Here is an 18,046-nt window from a genome sequence, read left to right as displayed (position 1 = left end):
AGCACCATTGCGCCGTTCTGGCTCTCAAAAAACAATGCATGGTGGGCACATGCATTTGAGCGCTCAAGTCACACAATGTACGCTGTAGACATGAGACACTTCCTGCTTGCAGCTTTTGCCCATGTCTAATGAACTGTTGTGTGCCTCAAATTTCATGACATTTTAAGAATACTAAGAGCCTACTTTATTTATTAATTGTTTCACTCTTAGCGTCATTCCAGCATCTAAGGCAATATTCGTGATGAGAACTAGTCAATCTATACACAAGTCTGTTCTATACAGACGTCGGTCCATACACAAAATGGGGTGGGACAATTTGGAAAACTCAATCAACCTAACCTGCATGTGTTTGGGCTGTGGGTGGAAAGCGGAGAACGCGGAAACCCACGCTGACACAGGGAGAACACGCAAACTCCGCACAGAAAGGCTTCAACGTGCCCGCCAGCGCTCGAACCGAGGACCTCCTTGCTTGATGCAACAGTGCTAACCACAGAGCCACTGTGCCACCTACTAAGAGCCTAAAAAAATCCAAATGGAGTAGAACAGTTTCACACATTACCATGGCAACACTATTTATCACATATCACAAATTCCTTTTTACAATTTTAATTCATGCTATGTTTCTGCATTATTCTGATCAAGACTGAAGTGACTTGGTTAAAAACAGTATTGCGTGGACTGTTTTAATGTCCGTTGTGAGTGACACACTTCCTGTTGTCAGTTGGTGGCGCTATGACTGAGACTTCAATAAACAAATCAATATGATGGGAGCCTGTGACCAAACATACATCTCAAGTCAAAATCTCCAGCATTTGTAAAACTGTGTTTTATCATCTTAAATATATTTCCAAACTATGGCACATGCTTTCAATAGCAAATGCAGGAAAGTTGATTCATGCTTTCATGACATTAACATCAGACTATAGCAATGCTTTACTATGTGGTTGATTGGCTAACTTGATAGAAAAACTTCAGTTGGTCCAAAATGCAGCAGCTAGAGTTCTTCCAAGAACCAAAAAGTATGATCACATCAGCCCAGTTCTGCCAACACTGCACTAAGCATCGTATATCTTGTTAATTACATATGAGGCTCTTACTGAGCTGACACATTACAGTCCTTCACATTCACCGATTCAACTGTTCAACAGTTCTACTCCCAAATTCGGGATTGTTAGGCTGCTCTTGTTAGATCAACCAGAACCTGGAACACTTCCCATTAAAACCGACGTACGTCTTACATTGAATGGTATAGAATGGTATTCTACTCTCACTACTGTATCGTAGTTTTAGTAAAATTTCATTTTCCCGAGGTCACCAAAGTTGGATCTAGCTCGTAATCGGACTGATGGTCTGAAAGGGGTGGACGATGGTCTGAAAGGGGGGGACGATGGCCAGACAAGTCCTCATCACAAGAAGCTATTAGATACAGTATATACTTAAATATTTGAAAAAAAATTGAATTTAATTTTATACTTAATTGTTTAAGTATAAAATTAACCCCCTGGTTTAATGTTTTTTTTTTTCTATCAGTCTTTTCAATTTTATGTTGTTTTTCTTGTTTTTGGTTTTCTTGTACAGCTGCTTTGATGGAATGCAAATTGTAAAAGCACTATAAAAAGTAAAATTGAATTGAATTAATGCGCTCCTCTGTTAAAATAATAACAATGATCCACACCGTCTGATCAACATGACTGCTAAGCCATCATCTTGGATCCCCCCACTTTGTTGTATTCTTATTACATGTTCAGGAAATGTATGCAGCAATTCTGTAAAAAAAACTTTGGGTCCAATAAAAGTACAAAATTTGCTTGCCCTCTTTTTATTATGATTAAGACATGTAATGCTTAAAGTTACAAAATTGAATTGCTGTTTCAAATCACTTGGTAGTGTATCGTATTGAACTGCCGTGAACTTTAAAAAAAAATCTGAATCAAAATCAAATTGAATCATTCTGATTTTGCAAGAAACATCTTTGAATCTAAATGAAAAGCTATTATTTAAATCAATTTAGCAAATACTAAAGATTCACGCCTCTAGTTTTCACATATTATAAAGACTAATACAGGGTTCCTCAAATCTTACCCTGGAGCCCTGCAGTGTTTAGCTCCAACCTGAGCAATCGATCAATCAAAGTCTGCAGGATCACTATAGAAAATCCCATGTGAGTGAGTTTGATCGGGGTTTGAGCTACACTCTGCAGGGCACTGGCCCTCCAGGACCGGGTTTGAGGAACCCTGGACTAATACATGACTTTTCTCCATAAGTGATAACTTACGAGTCTGCATAATCCTCAGGCGTCTTGGTCTTGGTGATATTCTCAGCGTGACGCACAAGCCAGAGTACTTCATCACGGGAGAACGACAGAGCCATGAACACAAATAAAGCCTTCAGGAGACACAACACTATTTAATTCATCACAGTTGTAAATTTACAATGAATGACATTTGGATTAATTTGCAAATATTTTCTACTCTCCTACTCCTAAATTTCTTGAAACTCCTAAATGGCAAAGAAAAAAAACGAAGTTGAGTAGAATGCTAGAAACCTTGGGACCAAGCAGTGCTGGTTCATCCTCCAAAACCTTTGTAAGTTCTTTCAAGGCATTTCTCAGGAAGTTTCTTTTCTCTCTTCGAAATGCCCCACTGAAACAACACAATGAGAGGGTGTGCTTTATGATCCAGCAGGGAGAGCATTGTGTAGGTCTTGAAAGCTTGTAACCCTCACAATCAAGGTGCTTACCAGTTAGCAATAACAATCTCTTTGCATTCTTTGATGTCTGCAACCCGCTTGTTGTATCTAAGAATATGAAAGTTGAACTGTTTACAATAATTGAGATGTTGTAACATATATAAATGAGATGAGAAGGCTGGGTCTATATGCGAATAAAACTTTTAATGATTTCAAATGTAGACATGATCCCTGAAGATGTAGACTACTCAAGGGGAAACGGGGAACACCTGGACACAATTAGAGCGAGGACACTACATTAACAGAACTACAAATGCTGTGTCTCGATCAGTTCCCGAGGAATCAGTATATCATGTACACAGGTTTGGGCACCGGTAAGCAAGGGCGTGTTTACCATTTTGGGGGCCCTAAGCAAAATCAAGACCTGAGGCCCCCCACACATTGCCTAACATTTTTGTTTGAATTGCACAGCAGTATGGAGTACATGGAATTAATGAGACATACAAATATAAACTGGACTTATTTTACGTTGAACCACATAACAGCGCAAAATTCTCTACAGTTTGTTATAAGAATAAACCTTCTTGGTTTTGGGATGAAAAAGTGTCCTTTGTTTTATTCAGAGTAATACAGAATGCTTTTAGCTACAGTATAAGAAAGTAAAAGGTGCAAGATTCTTCTTTTCATAGCATTGTTTTGCTATATTTGTAAAATGAGTATTAGATTTCTTTTCTTTTGCTTTCTTTCGTTTTTGAGCACCGCTTTGATACGTGCGCTTCATTGTGTATATCTGAGTGTCTAAATCAAGCGTCAAATGATTTTACCGCTCGTAGCCACTAGGGCCCCCCCCCAAGCTTGCGGGGCCCTACACATTTGCGTGGTGGTTAACAAGGCTACTGCTGGTAAGGACCCCGGCTCACTTCACATTGGGAGACCGTTCACTCATTTTCCTGTGACATGACTGCTTAAGCGCATTGTGATACTTCACAGCTGGTATTAATAAACAACCGGCAAAACCCACATCTCTCTGACTTTATTTTTTATATACTGGTTGAAGTACATATGAGAAACACTTTCATTATTATGTTACATATCAGTGCACAAATTTGGTCGATTATTAAATGTAACTGTTAAGTAGATTGTGTTGCCTGCCTGTCTAGCAACGTTTGTTTATACATAACATAAAATGGTAACACTTTAGATTACGGCCCGCAATGTACCGCATAATTAAACAGAATTTACAGCATAACTAATCGTAACAATAATGTACATCTACAGTACATATCTGTAGGCAAAGTTTGGGGAATAAAGAAGTCAGGAAATTCAAAAAAATGTTTATTCTGTAAGTATTTTAAAACTGAAATGATGTGTTCAGTTTTTGCGCAAGCAAAACAGCACGAATGAAGCACGCAGACTGTCTGTCAACTGTAAATTTGACTTTTGACTTTTTTATTTGATTGATTTTAGGATTGTTGGTCACAAATAATTTCTTTCAATTATGAGTTATTTTGATGAGTTTTAATGTGTAAAATGTGTCTTTTGAGACTATAATCAAGTTGTTCAAGAGCGGTTTGATTTGGTGTCACGGTCCCACATTCTTGTTTCTGAATTTCTAGTCGTGTGGCGGGATCGGGGCAGAGCCCTTAGGTTTTATGTGAGAAAACCATAAGTTGTTTGTTTTTACTTCTCATGTGTTTTCTCGTGTCTTGTCATTGGCCCCGCCCCTCTCGTCTCATGTATTGATTTCCTCCTGTGTCTAATGTTCCTCACCTGCCCTGTGTAATTATCCCTCGTTTGTCTTGCCTATTTAATGCCTCATGTTTCATTGTCCTGTGTTCGGTCATTGTGTATGGTGTGTGTTGTATGTGTTGATGTAACCTGGCTTTCCCATGTTCGTGTTCCGGTTTGTATTTTCCCGTCAAGTCTTCATAAGTGTTTGAGTTTAGTTTATGTCAAGTGTTGTTTTAGTTCAGTTTAGTGTCAGTTAGTCTTGTTTATATTCCTGTCTTGTTTTTCCCCCATTGTGGGTTTTTGTTTTGTTTTTATAGTTGTGAAATAAAGTCTTTTGTTATCCTCGCACTAAAAATAGAAGATATGAAAACATAGTTCTACACAGATACACAAAACAAACATATAATATATATACACACATTATAATATTATTTATATATACATATACATATACACATGCAGCATGCTGTAAGTGTGTGATGTGCACGTGTCACCCTTTGAAAGTATCAAAGAAGTCCTCAGAGAGCTTATGTATGTTCAGAACCTCGTCTCTGATCACTGTGATGTACAGGCCATTACGAAGAGCCATCTTCCATAAACTCTGAGAGCCAGGGTTTGTATTTAAACTACTGTGACATAGCAGGAATCCCACTGACGATCGTAAGACAAAAAAAAAACATTACAGACACAGAAATTTCAGCTGTATAAATAACAACAGCAAATATGGAAAATTACTAGGGCTGTCAAACGAATAATCGTGATTAATCACATCCAGAATTAAAGTTTTTGTTTACATAATATATGTCTGTGTATTGTACATTCTCATACATGTAATTCTGTCAGTTCCACTGAAGAGTCCATATGACTGACAGGGAAAGAAACCAATCACGTTTTGTGCCACATCATGTTTAGAGGCATGGAAATGTCTCCGCAGTATCAGACCGGTGGACATTCATGAGCGTGTCAAAAGTTAACAGCAACAACAATGATTATAAGTTTATGCCTTTTAGCTCGCCTACTTTTAAGTATTTAGCGTTTAGTCGATTGTGATGAATTCTCATTGCAACCGTTATAAACACTTCTTAAATCAGACGACTTCGTGTTGTTTCCTGGCAGACTGTTAAAGAACGTGACACGCACGTCTCCCGGAAATCCTGTAAAATTCAGCCGATCAGATGACGATTTTGAATGTGCTGAAGTGTTTCCAAGAAAAGTGTGCCTTTTTTATCCAGATGTTTAGCCAACGGTCTATGAGGCTGAGGCTAGTACACCCTGCAACAATAGCACTAGAGTAGCATGAGCAAATTGTTAATGAGACGAATGGGTGAAACTAGCAGTTTCGGTTAGGGGAAGCATACAACAAATAGCACCGGAGGCCATCTTTGCAACACGCCTCTGGGCAGTTAGGACAGTTATTACGTAATTCAAACATGAGTGAATGGGGAATACTGATATTTCTACAATCGGCGGCTAAAATCCCAATTAAATGACGTATTTAAAAACAACCTTTAAAAATAACGTAAACTGTACCAAAAGGTTTGCTATGATAAAATGGCATGTAAAAACACTCTTTTTCATGTTGCTTTAAACACTACACATGCGCACAGCTTCATTTCAATGGCAGTGACTTGGTAATATTAATATCTTTGCTAGTAGTAAGCAGGCAGGGTAAGCATACACCCTGTCTGTAAAACGTACTGAAAAGATAGCCAGAGCACTGAAGACAGTACAGTGCAACGAATCTTAGAGAACGATCTGCATGCTGTTATCTCTATTGTTTGTGCGCGGTGTGGATCCAAGCGTCCTCCTCATCCTCAGCGAGTATACTACGATCCATCGAGCAACCTTGGTAAGTTGGAATTGCACTTCAAATCCGGTGAGTTATGGCTTCTATTCCTATTATTGTTACTTGCACCTCATGTCATATGTTTAGCTTAGCCTTCTCTGTCAGCTGCGAGGGCTTTATATGCGATAAATGCAGGGAAATAGTTAGGCTGACAGAGAAGATCTTAGAATTAGAGTCTCGCATCCAATCTTTATCTGAGGATAGTAAGAGTTTAACGACGATAGAAAACACTTTGGATGCGAGCAACATTAGCGCACACAGCTCGGTTCCGGTTGAAAATCCTCCGCAGCTGGGAAACTTCGTGACTGTGAGACGGCGTAGTCGCAGGACAAAACATCACTCGACCGTTCCGATTACAGTCTCGAACAGGTTTGCCCCGCTCAGTGACGCACCGACTGAGAAACCTGCTGAAAGTGCCCTAGTTATCGGTGATTCTATTGTTCGGAACGTTAACATAGAGGCACCAGCCACCATAGTCCAATGTTTACCGGGAGCCAGAGCGCCTGACATCAAGTCAAATTTAAATGTGCTGGCTAAGGCTAATCGTAAATTCAGTAAGATTGTCATTCACGTCGGCACAAATGATGTTCGACTCCGTCAATCGGAGATCACAAAAGATAACATTAAAGAGGTGTGTGAGCTCGCAAGCATGATGTCAGACACTGTAATATTCTCTGGCCCCCTCAATGCTTATCGTGGTGATGAGATTTATAGCAGATTATCATCACTAAATGGCTGGTTGTCTGAGTGGTGCCTGCAGAATGATATAGTTTTTATAAATAACTGGAAGAGTTTTGAGGGCAGACCTGACCTGTTGAAACGAGATGGTCTCCATCCCTCCTGGGCTGGGACTTCCATCCTGTCTAGAAATATGGCAAAAAGTCTTAATGCTAATGCTAAAACTTGACTCGCTGGGGCCCAGGTCAGGGAGCAGACAGTATGGCTTAACCAACTGTCTGCTTGCCGTCTCACGTCGCAGAATACACAAAATGTACAACATGTAGTAATCCGTTCTCCCAAACATCACAAAATAGAGACTGTGTCTGTCCCCCGGATTAGCAAACATAAAATAATGCGTAAACCTCTTGAAAGTAATTTAATAAACGTTAAACAAACTAAACATGAACAAAATACAGATAATCAACTGTTACGACTCGGATTGCTAAATATTAGATCTCTCTCTAATAAAGCACTTTTTGTTAACGATATGATAACAGATCATAAAATAGACATGCTCTGTTTGACAGAAACATGGCTAAAACCAGATGATTATATTGCTTTAAATGAATCTGTCCCCCAAGATTATTATTATAAACACGAGCCTCGTCTAAAAGGCAGAGGGGGAGGTGTCGCAGCACTTTACAATAACTCTCTTAGCATTTCCCAGAAGTCGAACTCTAAATATAATTCTTTTGAAGTCATGGTTCTTCATGTTTCAACACCTAATACTAAAGATAAAACACTTTTTAAATTGATTCTAGCTATTGTATATAGGCCTCCAGGGCACCACACAGATTTTATTAAAGAATTTGGTGGGTTCTTATCAGAACTAGTACTGGCCGCAGATAGACTCCTTGTCGTTGGTGACTTTAACATCCACGTAGATAACGTTACAGATGCCTTAGGAATGGCTTTCAAAGACACTCTTAACTCCATGGGCATTAGTCAACATGTGTCAGGACCCACTCACCTTCGTAATCATACTTTAGATTTAATACTGTCTTACGGTATAAATGTGGACGACGTTAAAATCCTTCAGCAGAGTGAAGACATTTCGGATCATTATCTGGTATTATGTTTGCTTCACTGGCCTACGGCTGCAAATAAAACTCATTGTTACAAATATGGTAGAACAATAACTTCAACTACCAAAGATGCGTTTCTCGATAATCTGCCCGAATTGTCTCAAATCATGAGAAATAACGTTGAAGATCTTGACATTACCACTGAAAATTTTAATTCCACCTTCTCGGTAACGCTAGACAAAGTTGCTCCACTACGTTTAAAGAAGATTAAAAATGGCAGCCCCACACCGTGGTATAATGAACACACTCAGGCTCTAAAGAAAGCGGCCCGAAAAATGGAGCGCAACTTTAAGAAAACTAAATTAGAGGTATTTCGTACAGCATGGAAGGATAGTATTCGAAAATACAGGAAAGCCCTAATAACTTCTAGATCCGCCTACTTTTCATCACTAATAGAAGAAAACCAGCACAACCCTAGGTTTTTATTTAACACGGTGGCTAAATTAACAAAAAATAAATCGTCAGTGACTTCTGATCCTGTATATCAGCATAGCAGTGATGAATTTATGAACTACTTCACATATAAAATCCAAGATATTAGAGAAAAAATTATAACAATGCAATCAGAAGTGAAACCCGCTGAACAAACTAACTACAGCGCCCTTAAGGAGAAAATGCAATTATTTTATACCGTAGATCAAGATGAGCTGTCTAAAATTATTAGATCATCTAAATCAACAACATGCATACTAGACCCTATACCTACAAATCTACTGAAAGAGATGCTCCCAGAAATTATAGATCCTCTTCTTGGTATTATTAACTCATCTCTGACATTAGGACATGTGCCTAAAGCATATAAGGTGGCTGTTATAAGGCCCCTTGTCAAAAAACCCCAACTCGACCCTAGAGAACTAAGGAACTACAGGCCTATATCGAATCTACCTTTCATATCTAAAGTTCTGGAAAAAGTAGTTTCAACTCAATTATGCTCCTTCCTCCAAAGGAATGACATCAATGAAGAATTCCAGTCTGGATTTAGAGCATGTCACAGTACAGAGACTGCTTTGATCAGAGTTACAAATGATCTGCTATTGGCGTCTGACCGAGGTTGTATCTCGTTATTGGTGCTGCTAGACCTTAGTGCTGCATTCGATACCATTGACCACAGCACACTCCTACATAGACTCGAAAATTATGTCGGCATTAAGGGAATAGCTTTGAAATGGTTTAAATCTTATTTATCCGACCGTTTTCAATTTGTAGCAATAAACAATGAGGTGTCACGCAAATCGCAAGTCCAGTACGGTGTACCACAGGGCTCAGTCTTAGGGCCTCTGCTCTTCGCATTATACATGCTACCTCTAGGAGATATAATAAAGCGACACGGAGTTAGCTTTCACTGTTATGCTGATGATACTCAACTTTATATTTCCTCGAAGCCTCATGAAACACAGCAGTTCCATCGAATAATGGAATGCATAGTCGATATAAAAAACTGGATGAGTAACAACTTTTTATTACTGAACTCGGACAAAACGGAAGTGTTACTTATTGGACCGAAAACTGCTATAAGTAACAACCAAGAATACTGTTTAACTATTGACGGATGTTCCATAAAACCCTCGTCGTCAGCAAAGAATCTTGGCGTTCTATTCGATAGTAATCTGTCATTTGAGAGCCACGTCGCCAACACCTGTAAAATTGCGTTTTTCCATCTTAAGAATATATCTAAACTACGTCATATGCTGTCAATCTCAGATGCAGAGAAGTTAATTCATGCATTCATGACATCAAGACTAGATTACTGTAATGCACTGTTAGGTGGTTGCCCTGCAGGCTTATTACAAAAACTCCAATTGGTCCAAAACGCGGCAGCTCGAGTTCTTACACGTACAAAAAAGTATGAACATATTAGCCCGGTTCTGTCAACCTTGCACTGGTTACCTATAAAGCATCGCGTTAACTTTAAAATCTTGCTTATTACCTATAAAGCCTTACATGGTTTAGCTCCTCAGTACTTGAATGAACTCCTTTTGTATTACAGTCCTTCACGTGCATTACGCTCTCAGGCGTCCTGTCAGTTGGTAATACCTAGAATTTCAAAATCAAGTGCAGGTGGTAGATCCTTTTCCTATCTAGCGCCTAAACTTTGGAATAGTCTTCCCTGCACTGTCCGGGAGGCAGACACACTCTGTCAGTTTAAATCTAGACTAAAGACGCATCTTTTTAATCTTGCATACACTACTCTTCCATAATATAAATCTTCAGAGGGTTTAGGCTGCATTAGTTAGATCAACCGGAACCAAAAACACAACTGATGTACTTGTTGCATCAAAGAGTACAGAACAGTACTCTACTCTCAGCCAGTCTTGTCTCATTGTTCCAAGGTTACCACAGCGAGCAGGATGCAGTTCATGGCCTGACCTGATGGTAGAGCGGAGAATGGGAAGTGGGGACCTGACAAGAGCTGAGATGATAGAGCTGGATAAAGAAGGACGCGGTCTCTTGACATGTCTTCACCACAAAATTTCAAATGCTATTAGATTATTAATGATAATCTTAAACTATAATTTATTTTATTATTAAGTTTATTTATTTTATTTAGCCTTGTTGTGCAAGTTCTCTGGAGCTTGTGCAGAGGCAGCAGCTTTTGCCAGAGGGGAACTGGAATCCCCTGGTTGGGCCTGGGTTCTCCTGAGGTTTTTTTTCTCGATTAGAGTTTTGGGTTCCTCGCCACCGTTTGCATACTGTTTTTGCACTATCTGCCTGACCGGGGGGGCTGCTTTAGAATCTTAAAGTTTTACTTAATTAATATTGCATATAGGAATTTATTATCTGTTATATTTGACCTGTGCTTCTCTCTCCTTTATCCTAAATGTGTGCTCTCACTGAGCGTGTGTGTGTGTGCGTACTTGTCTGTGTACGTACGTGTGTGTGTGTGTGTGTGTGTGTGTGTGTGTGTGTGTGTGTGTGTTTGTGTGTGTGTGTGTGTGTGTGTGTGTGTGTGTGTGTGTGTCTGTGTGTTGGTGTGTGTGCGTGTTGTGTGTGTGGAGTGTTTTGTGTGTGGGTGTGTCTGTCTTCTGTGTTTTCAACCTTTTCTTGTTTTTGCAGGTACAACTTTGATTGTTTTGCTTGTAGTCAATGTGTCTCATGTACAGCTGCTTTGTAACAATGAAAATTGTAAAAGCGCTATATAAATAAAGTTGAGTTGAGTAAAGTTGAGTTGAGAGCGCTCTACCTTAAGTGCAGTCTTAACTGAAAAGATGCAGGAAAATCATGATAAAATGCTGAAATACATCTTCCTTTAGTTTCAGGCTGCCTATTGCTTCTGGTTGCAATAATAATAATAAACACAAATTTAGCCACCTACCCCTCCATCAGCTCTCACTATCATCATCATACAATTGAAGGAGTTATCTACTATGCTTGCAGCAGGATCACATGATTTACCTGATACACACATTTGAATCTGTATTGCTCACCACATTCATAAACTCAGCAGAGAACTTCCCTCTGTGTTACACCTCATATATTGAATGTATATGGCGTGGGAAAGTTATGTTATTTAATTTAGGTGGGAACAACACGCAATACCCTTACAAAAATTACTTGTGGTATTTCTGTGGAAACAAAAAAAATTACCACACAACATCTGATTATGACAGGATTACCACAGCACCTTCTGTTGTACAGTATCAAGAATTTACTATAAGATGCAGTTAACTATGTCATTACCGTTTCCATGGTAACTAATTGGCATGCTTTTGTGTTTGAAGTGCCTGTCACAGTCTGGCCTGCAACTATTTTATATATAAGATAACGCGATAGAAATTATTATTGAGAATATTATATTATTTTATAAATTATTATTATATTATATTATAAATATTATTTCCGGTGCATAGGAACTTTTGCGGCACTTTGCGACAGGTTACACACACGCAAGGCAGTGGACAGCCATTTCGTTTTACGACAAACAACATGGCTTCAAGCAAGAAAGCACATTTTTGGTCCGAACGGGAAACAAGAAAGATGCCAACAATTCTAGTATATAAATGAAACACCAAACACTGTATGTGGTACCATGGCGAAGACCAACTGTTTGTTGATACATGAAATTATGGAGGGAACGGCGAACAGCGTCGCTTAGGGATGTAATGACGGATGCCATTAATCCAACTATGTAGTGTAACATGTAAAACCAGAACATGAAAGGTATATTCTTAAAGTAACTCATGTAAACACCTTAATCGTAATATTAGCTTATAAGGCAAGTAATTAGATTACTGACATTTCATTTACTCATCAATCGGACTATGCTGAGATGTATATTAGAAGGATACAGATCGTGCATTAAGCTTTGTGGTACTTATATTAAATATCAGCTCCGAAATTCGCATCAAGTCATGTGTTTGCAAAGCAATTTTCACAATACATAACGTTATCTGTGTACTGTTTTAAATGTCTAAAAGTGTTAAACAGTGTTATTATCAGAGGAATCACATACAATTACACAGTTCTTGTCTTTGGAACTCATTGGATTTGGTGATGCATGGCTTTGACTTTTTATAACACCGTATTAAAATGACAATACATTTTGAGACAACTATTTGATTATCAATTTTGTTTTTTTATGTTCTAGATCTTGCCCTGAATACATGATTCCTGAAAAAGTCAGTTCTCAACAGATGAGATAAAGGGTCAAGCCTGTTGTGAGACTTTAATTTTGTGTTTATATTTTTCATTTTAACTCATTTCACTGTGTCAACCCTATAGTTTGTAGGGAATAATGAGTTATACCGTAATGGTTTTTTACATTGTAAATATATTTGTGTAATATTGTGTGTCTTATTTGAATGCTGTTTTTATTAAAGCTCCTGCATATTTCAATGCATAAATGTACCCTACTTGTTAACTTCATATTTTAAGCTTAACCTGACTTGTATGCTTAGTAATACCACAAAGTATCACAAAAATATTGCACAATGTACAACAGAAATTCCTGTGGTAAATTCTGCAGGAATATGACAGTAATACCAAAAGAATATTACAGGAATATTACATACTGTACAACAGAAATCTTGTGGTAAAGCGTCCCAAAAAAACAGAATACCACACAAGCTTTGTGTGGTACTTTTGATGTTTTATCTCTTGGAATACCACAGGATATTTTTGTAAGGGTGTATACTAAATACATAAAACTCTTTGTTCACTCTTGGAAATGGCGTTATAATATGCATTCTCCGGTGAGCTTAGTACGGTCAGCTCACTGCCGCTTGCTTAACAGAACAGACGCCGAGAGAAAAGCACCCATGCTGGCAAGCGAGATCAAACACTCGCGCACAGCAAGTTAGTAGTGATAGAGGAGGTAAAGCTAAAGATTATCCAACAACTATCCATATGATTTGCAATAGCGCGTTGCACATCCGAACAACTAGTGAGCATATTGAGCGAAGTAGTTCATAAATGAGGCCTTAAAACCCATACTGCTTACACCTGGATGAGCGGCAATAGCATGTTGCATATACGTCCAAACGACTTGCGAGCTGCATAGACCAATGAATCGTGGATGGCGATGACAAGTATTGAGTGTGGCACAATAAGGAGCAGAGAAGGCAACTTAAATAGGATGCAGTCAAGTATGTGATGTATGATGATTGGTTAACGTTGATTAGCTGCACCTGAAGTGATCGGCTGATGCAAGCTAGACTCACGTGACCTGCCAGAACTGACGCTATGCTTGATATACAGCTGAGGAAAAAATTAAGAGACCATTTCAGGGACCGTATTTCTGCTTTTAAAATTTACTATTTATAGGTATGCGTTTAGGTAAAATGATCATGTTTCTTTAATTCTGTGTACTAACACGATTTCTCACAAATTTCAAATAAAAATATTGTTTCCATTTGCATTTATTTGCAGAAAATGAAAACTGAAACAGGTCACATAACAGAAAAGATGCTGTGTATTTTTTCAGACCTCAAATACTGCAAAGAAAACAAGTTCAGATTCACTTTTAAGCAACAACAGTACAATATTTCTACATGGATGTTGGATGACTTTGTCACTCCTGCAGTTTGATTTTATTGAAATTCAACAAACACCGGACTAGACCACAATACATCTAGAAATACTGATTTGAAATGAAAAGTTGGAATGGTCTCTTAATATTATTCTGCGGCTGTATATATACAGTACACGTCTATATATTTAGGAAATATTTACATTTACTGTATTTATTATATTTACCAATCATTTAAATTATATATTTTTTCTTCTTAAATATATATGTGAATGTTTATGTACATATGTATGTGAATATGTTTATAAATACAAAATTATTATGCACACTACACAGACATATATTATGTAAACCCAAACAAAAAGTTATTGAAGCTTGCCAAAGTGTTGTCCACGTCAGAAACAAATGCTATTTCATCGATGCATTTGTTTATTCTAAGCAGACAAGACTTTTCTGCCGTGGAAAGACAAAACAGTATACGTCCAGGGTCAATCACAGATACTCACTGAGGATCCAGCGTTCCATCACCTCCATGGATAAATACTCACACGCCATCTGTAAACAATGAAAGCCATTTTTTTTGCCCAGAGAGCCAGTGATACTGAATTAATTTTCACAGATGACAAAATATGTACGGTATCATTTCAAACAACATTCAAGTCATATTGTTTCACCTTGTCTTTATCACACAAATGATCATAGAGCAGTTGCAGGTTTCAACACATTGCTGTCTTCGTGGGAGTTATTAAAAAGTTTTACATTTCCGCAAGTTCACAAATTGTGTAACGAAGGTCTTATTAATCGGTTTAAGATAAAAACAGAAGCGGTGATCATGAAACTTTAAAAGGACATGGCCAATTTTCATTCAGAGCAACTGCTTATGATATCATTTCAGTGAATGACAATGTTTATGTTTAATTTACGTATGTCTCTCGTCGCTTTGAGCAGCTGGAAGTAATAAAGCATGCTTCTATGTTTATTATATGCATTTCACTACAGTAGTAGGCCTACTTGCACAATAACTTTCTTATTGCCGAGAGACCTCTACTTGGTAGCTTGTTTGTGTTGATATATAATTTGAGCCCAGTTGAATAAAAAATTTGGTATTTTGGGCTTCCATTTGAATGCGTGCCCCAGTCTCATCAATAAAGTAAAAGAATCTAAGATGAGCAGTTTATTTCGAGATTGCCCTCTGTTCAGAAGCGGAGGCGGTACGTACGGTTTCACAGCATACAGGGTTGAGCATGGCTGCAGGAGAAGCCAGCAGTGACAAAAGCTGAGCACTACGGCACTGTTCAGCGGACAGATTCCTCCGCGGATACACCAGATGCAGTGACAGAAGAGCCTCTGTCACGGACTGATCAGCAAACAGAAATAATTATGGGTGTGCTCCAGGTCTTTATTGAATTACCTATTTTAGAACTTGTGTATGTGGATGCAACAAATGAAAGGATAAGGAATAATAATTTTGTTACCAATGTTAACAAATAGCTGCAGTTTGACTTAAATCACATTCTGGGACACACCCAGATAATGCCCACATTCACAAACACATCTGTAACACAAATCTCACCTTGGTGTGGGGACCAAACTCCTCTGAAAGTTTTCTCCAGGGATGATCGTACTCTAAGAACATCTGTCCGAGTCGAGGGTATGCAGGGTCACTGCATAGATCAGAATCAGAATCAAGAAGAGCTTTATTGCCAAGTGTGCTTGCACACACAAGGAATTTTCTTTGGTGTTGGAAGCTTCTAGTACAGACATTCAACACAATGAAAATACAAATATAATAAGATTTACAGTCTAAAAGATTCTAAAATATGCATATATAAAATAAAGACTATTTTACAGAAAATGGGGGATAATAACATATAAGAGACATTGTACAGGGTAGTATATAGTAGAATATACATATTAACAGATTGTATGTACACTTGTGCAAATGGATAATGTAGTAAGTAGAGGTAGTGTTATATACATATACAACCTCACTAGCTGCTGCCTGTTCGACAGGAAGTTAATAATCCACTGACAGGTAGAGGTTGGCACAGAGAGCTGGGTAAGCTTGGGCAGTAGGAGGTCTGGGATTATGGTGTTGAAGGCCGAGCTGAAGTCTACAAACAGGATCCTGACGTAAGTCCCTGGTCTGTCTAGGTGTTGTAGGATGTAATGCAGTCCCATGTTTACTGCATCGTCCACAGACCTGTTTGCTCGGTAAGCAAACTGGAGGTGATCAAGAAGTGGTCTGGTGATGTCCTTCAGGTGGGCCAGTACAAGTCTCTCAAATGACTTCATGACCACAGATGATAAAGCAACAGGCCTGTAGTCATTAAATCCAGAGATTTTGGGTCTCTTCTGTACATGGATGATCGTGGAACGTTTGAAGCATGAAGGGACTTCACACTGCTTTAAAGATCTGTTAAAAATATGAGTGAAGATGGGCGACAGCTGCTCTGCACAGACTTTCAGGCAGGAGGGTGAGACATTGTCTGGGCCTGGTGCTTTTCTGATCTTTTGTTTGCGGAAAAGCTGGCACACATCCTCTTCACAGATCTTAAGTGCAGGTTGAGTGTCAAGAGGAGGTGTTAATGGTATATCAGAGATAGGGTCAGGGCGGGTGTGAAGGGTGAGACTCTGCATTTCAAAACGACAATAGAAGTCGTTCAGGTCGTCAGCCAGTCGTTGATTACCCATAGACTGAGGGGATGATGGCTTGTAGTTGGTAATGTCTTTCAGGCCTTTCCACACTGATGCAGGGTCGTTGGCTGAAAACTGGTTCTTCAGCTTTTCAGAGTAGCTTCTCTTAGCTGCTCTTATCTCCTTTGTCAGTGTGTTTTTGGCCTGATTATACAAGACTTTGTCCCCACTTCTGTAAGCATCTTCTTTGGCCTGACGAAGCTGTCTCAGTTTCATTGTAAACCATGGTTTGTCATTGTTGTATTTAAGCGAGTCCTGGTGGGAATACACATGTCCTCACAGAAGCTGATGTAGGATGTCACTGTGTCAGTTAACTCATCCAGATCAGTGGCTGCAGCTTCAAAGACACTCCAATCCGTGCAGTCGAAACAGGCTTGTAAGGCCCGCTCTGTTTCGCTGCTCCATCTCTTTGCTGTTCTTGCTACAGGCTTGGCAGATTTAAGCTTCTGTCTGTAGGTCGGAAGAAGATGAACCAGGCAATGATCAGAGAGACCCAGAGCTGCTCTGGGAACAGAGTGGTATGCATCCCGTATTGTGGTGTAACAGTGATACAGAATGTTGCTGTCTCTGGTGGGGCATGTGATATGCTGCCTGTATTTTGGCAGCTCACGGGAGAGGTTTGCTCTGTTAAAGTCCCCAATAATAATAATAAGAGAATCCGGGTGTTGCTGCTCCGTGTCAGTGATGTAATCCGCCAGCTGTTGCAGCGCCGCGCTCGCACAAGCATGTGGAGGAATGTAAACATTCACGAGAATAAACGAGGAAAACTCGCGTGAGTCAGGGTTCTGGTAGAGGAGAGCACACCACGGAGGTAGATAAGAAAAAGGAGTTTATTTCAAAAACAGGAATATCCAAAAACAGGTAAGTATTTCAAAAACAGGATATCCAAAAACAGGTAAGTATTTCAAAAACAGGAATATCCAAAAACAGGTAAGTATTTCAAAAACAGGAATATCCAAAAACAGGTAAGTATTTCAAAAACAGGATATCCAAAAACAGGTAAGTATTTCAAAAACAGGAATATCCAAAAACAGGTAAGTATTTCAAAAACAGGAATATCCAAAAACAGGTAAGTATTTCAAAAACAGGATATCCAAAAACAGGTAAGTATTTCAAAAACAGGAATATCCAAAAACAGGTAAGTATTTCAAAAACAGGAATATCCAAAAACAGGTAAGTATTTCAAAAACAGGATATCCAAAAACAGGTAAGTATTTCAAAAACAGGATATCCAAAAACAGGTAAGTATTCAAAAACAGGAATATCCAAAAACAGGTAAGTATTTCAAAAACAGGTAAGTATACTTATCGGGGT

The 18,046-nt window shown here is 38.8% G+C and overlaps 1 protein-coding gene across 1 annotated transcript in view; it reads right to left on the bottom strand.

Annotated features, from left to right (window-relative positions):
* Positions 1-136: 136 nt before the first annotated feature.
* Positions 137-18,046, bottom strand: part of LOC130547484 (nck-associated protein 1-like) — a 37,984-nt gene continuing 20,074 nt past the window's right edge. The window contains exons 6-13 of the mRNA XM_057323451.1: positions 15,609-15,699; positions 15,255-15,392; positions 14,542-14,590; positions 4,914-5,070; positions 2,740-2,796; positions 2,546-2,642; positions 2,276-2,385; positions 137-518 (exon numbers count right to left, since the gene is read on the bottom strand). Coding sequence (XP_057179434.1) covers positions 335-518; positions 2,276-2,385; positions 2,546-2,642; positions 2,740-2,796; positions 4,914-5,070; positions 14,542-14,590; positions 15,255-15,392; positions 15,609-15,699 — 883 coding nt within the window. The 3' untranslated portion in view covers positions 137-334. The remainder of the gene's footprint in view (positions 519-2,275; positions 2,386-2,545; positions 2,643-2,739; positions 2,797-4,913; positions 5,071-14,541; positions 14,591-15,254; positions 15,393-15,608; positions 15,700-18,046) is intronic.

This window comes from Triplophysa rosa, linkage group LG2, assembly GCF_024868665.1.
Source record: "Triplophysa rosa linkage group LG2, Trosa_1v2, whole genome shotgun sequence".
In the NCBI taxonomy this organism is placed as follows: domain Eukaryota; kingdom Metazoa; phylum Chordata; class Actinopteri; order Cypriniformes; family Nemacheilidae; genus Triplophysa; species Triplophysa rosa.
Note: the sequence above shows the minus strand (reverse complement) of the source record. Positions and strands in the feature narration are given on the sequence as shown.